Source organism: Prunus avium, chromosome 1 (genome assembly GCF_965620075.1).
Source record: "Prunus avium chromosome 1, drPruAviu1.hap1.1, whole genome shotgun sequence".
In the NCBI taxonomy this organism is placed as follows: Eukaryota; Viridiplantae; Streptophyta; class Magnoliopsida; order Rosales; family Rosaceae; genus Prunus; species Prunus avium.
Genome location: NC_142284.1, coordinates 36,399,093 through 36,402,793, shown reverse-complemented (window position 1 = coordinate 36,402,793; position 3,701 = coordinate 36,399,093). Strand labels below are relative to the sequence as shown.

General features: G+C 37.3%; 1 protein-coding gene across 2 annotated transcripts; it reads left to right on the top strand.

The window, feature by feature from the left end:
* The first annotated feature begins 1,577 nt into the window (after window positions 1-1,577).
* On the top strand, window positions 1,578-3,440 carry NAC083 (NAC domain containing protein 83). 2 transcript variants are annotated; one of them, XM_021945185.2, is made up of 3 exons: window positions 1,578-2,163; window positions 2,392-2,678; window positions 2,875-3,440. In XM_021945185.2, exons 1-3 carry the CDS (start codon window positions 1,983-1,985, stop codon window positions 3,175-3,177), a joined length of 771 nt encoding a protein of 256 aa, XP_021800877.1. In that variant the 5' UTR covers window positions 1,578-1,982; the 3' UTR covers window positions 3,178-3,440. The 2 variants fall into 2 exon arrangements, with proteins under 2 accessions (XP_021800877.1, XP_021800876.1); XM_021945184.2 differs by having other exon boundaries at window positions 1,594-2,163; window positions 2,869-3,440.
* The last annotated feature ends 261 nt before the right edge of the window (window positions 3,441-3,701 follow it).

Sequence of the window (3,701 nt, the reverse complement as noted above, 5' to 3'; positions counted from 1 at the left end):
TTCCCATATTTGGTAAATCCATGTATGGGAAATCGTTGCCTTGCACATAAGAAAGTAAAGGGGAAAGTGAAGCCCTCCTACTCCCTTGGGTTTTGTTTTCCTCCTCATGGGAAAGTTTGGGAAAATGAGCCAATATTAAATACACATTTTTCATTACCATATTATCTCAATTAACAATTTAGAATTACAATATCGCATTAAATGCATTCTTTTTTTATTTGATTTCATATGGGTATAATTGGAAAATTAAACAAACTTTGTTTTACATTCCTACACAAACCAAACATGTTAAATGAAATAAAGTGGTATTTCTTGGTTACTTTCCCAGGATTACCAAACATGGGAAATGAATTTGGGAAGTAATTTCCCCTCAAATCCGTTCCGTAAACCAAACGGGATCTAAGATGAAATTATTAATTAAATAAGAATAATATGGTAAATTCATACTTTTTCATATTTAAAAAAATTTAAATTTAGAAGAAAAATCATATCATGGATCCTATTTTTATGGAACACAATTACTCATTATCTTTTTTAATCCTAAAAAAAATTTTAAAAAAAAATTTATAAAAAAAAGAGCCACTCCCATGCGAAGAGATATTAATAAGGAATCTTGACTATTGATGAGTTGTCAAATCGCCTAATTTAAGGTCTCCATTGCCATGATAATAACCATTTGAAATAGCTAAAGGACTTTTGTTGTGTAACACACAAGTGACAAGTCGAATAAATTTGTAAAATTAACAAACTTTGATAAAATAGAAAAAGACATTTATTAAATATAAAAAAAAAGATTTATATTTTTCACAAAAGTCTCTTTATTTATTCTCAGCCTCAGGCTAGTTTTGGTTGGTTATTCACTTATTCCAAAAGGCAACGCAGACATTAATAATATTCCGTAGTCCGTACTTTTCCAATGGGCTAAGCTCTCTGAGCACCCAACAGTTTTGTTTCCCTCGCGATGGCACGGCACCATAACTATTTTGTTGATGAAGGCTACAACCGTAATTTCCTAACCCAATGCCTTTAACGCTTTGGTTCAAGTACGGCTGTCAGCATGACATAACATGACTTCACCCTTACGGGGCCGTAACCTTTGCTGCAACTAATACCTTCTGCCCTTCCTGTACTTTGGGCTTTGCTCATCGAATTTTCAAAATGACCATTATACCCTTCTAGCCTTCCATGCTCAATTTTGCTCGGACGTGAGTTAGGTAAGTTGGTTAATACAGTGTGTTCACTCTCTTGCAACCGAGCTCGCTCGATCTCCCGCCCTTTATGTCGGAGTAGTTTAGAATATATTTTACATAAATCTGATTCTTTCATGAGATGACCAAAATGCACCTCCGCGCCGTCCAAACATGTACGTGTCCAATTAACTTAGGTAAACGTTAAAAACATGACTGAAATTGAGTATGGGAAGCTTGGAAAAGATTGAAAAAGGGTGTTAACAAGTTCGGTTATTTCCACACACAAAGGTGAGGTCGAGGACAACAAGGCTTAAAAATGAGAAGCATTTGGGTTTCGTTCAAATGGAGAACTTTAACCTTTTCGTAGAGCCCTCAACGCTTGTTAAAATAGCGTCAAGGAAAGGAGATTGAGTCTAGTTTACGCCAAATGGGTCGTCCTATTCTCTCTCTCTCCTTCTCTCCTTTTATCATATGTCTCTAAGACCCATTACTATAAAAGAAGCCACACTTTCTCTCCTTGATACCCACCACCATTAATCTTCACACCCTCAACGCAACTTTTTCTCTTCTTTTTTTCCACCAGGACTCTTTTCCTTCTTGTTCTTGTTCTCTCTTGTTCTTGTCCAACATCTTCTTTGTTTATGTGCTCTAATGGACTATAAGAACTTGCCATGACTTTGCTTCTAACTCAATCCGTTTGATTTTGAGTTCCAAGTTGAACTGCAACTGTGCTTGGGATAAAACTAAAGGCTTGAGCTTTCACTTAATTTCTTGTGCTGTGTCAGAATCAAGATGGAGAGGCTTAATTTTGTAAAGAATGGTGTGCTTAGATTGCCTCCTGGGTTTCGCTTCCACCCCACGGATGAAGAGCTGGTTCTTCAGTACTTGAAGCGCAAGGTGTTCTCTTGCCCCCTGCCTGCCTCTATCATCCCTGAGGTTGAAGTTTGCAAGGCTGACCCTTGGGATTTGCCAGGTTTGTTTCACATTTCTCAAACTTCAATTTTGTTGAATTGGTTTATTTTTATTATTATTTGTATTGTACCAAACCACAATGCCATATGCCTATCAATAAAAAACCCAAATCGTATTAACATGGAAATGGTCTTGAAGGAAGAAAATTAGACAGAGAATTGAAAGACAGTGAAAACCCAAATCGTATTAAGTGTTGTTTCTGATGCATGTACGGCTTGTGTGGGTTTAGGTGATTGTGAGCAAGAGAGGTACTTCTTCAGCACTAGGGAAGCCAAGTACCCCAATGGGAGCAGATCAAACAGAGCAACCGGTTCTGGGTATTGGAAGGCAACTGGGTTAGACAAGCAAATTGTGACTTCTAGGGGCAACCAAGTTGTGGGTATGAAGAAAACTCTGGTTTTTTATAGAGGAAAGCCTCCCCATGGCACTAGGACTGATTGGATTATGCATGAATATCGCCTTGTTTTGGCTGAAAATACAGCCCTCAATGCCCCACAAGAAAAGAACTCAACCCAAGTGAGCTTTTTGTTCTATTTAGTGTTGTTTGCTCAGTACCAATTGTCTCTTGCATGAGTAGTTCAACTAAAAATTTCAAGAAATCCATTTCAAATAGTCTTCTATGATGCTTTACAAACCAAAAAGCACACATTTTCTTTTTCCAGTGTATTATGTTATCATTGTTAATGATGTTTTTTTTTTCTTTTAGTTGCAGAGTCCTGTGGTGCCAATGGACAATTGGGTCCTCTGCCGCATATTCTTGAAGAAAAGAGGTGGTAAAAATGAGGAGGAGCAAGTTCAACAACCCTGCAATGACCGAGTGATTCGGAAACCCAAGACTGCCAGGCCTGTTTTCTACGATTTCATGACAAAAGACAGGGCAAATTTGAGCCTTGCACCTTGTTCCTCCTCCTCAGGTTCCAGCGGAGTCACAGAGGTCGTTTCTAGTGATCAAGTAGATGATCATGAAGAAAGCAGTAGTTGCAATAGTTTTCCTTACTTTAGAAGAAAACAGTAGCAATTTAGTCAATAATCCCCTTAAATTAGTCGTCTCTGTACCGGTAATTAGGCTTCTGGTTGCTTTATCAGAATAACCATCTAGGAAATCCAAGTCTTGGGTCCTTTTAAGTTTATAATGCAGCGAAAGATGTCCAAGGAAGAAAATCGGCAGTAACTTGTAGTCGGTAATATGAAGAGCAATGTATGTGAACAGATGGTTTTATCGCTATGTAATCAAATCCCAAATTTTCTAATATCTGATGTTCCATTTTATTTGCAGTATCTGAATTGAATTTATTTTTTTTCTGGAAGCAAGCACACTCGTAATATGAACATGTTCTGCTTATCATGTAGCAGAATTTCTTTATAGAAAAGCCATGCCATTTTCAAGGGGAATAATAAGTGTTGAAAAGAGACTCCCAAGAGTAAAAAGCAAGCAAAAGTGTACATCAATAACATGAAATTTCCGAAAGCCTTCCTTAGATTTTGGGAGGAATAGAAGAATTAGAATATTTTTATCTTTGCAAAGATCAGCTTCGCACG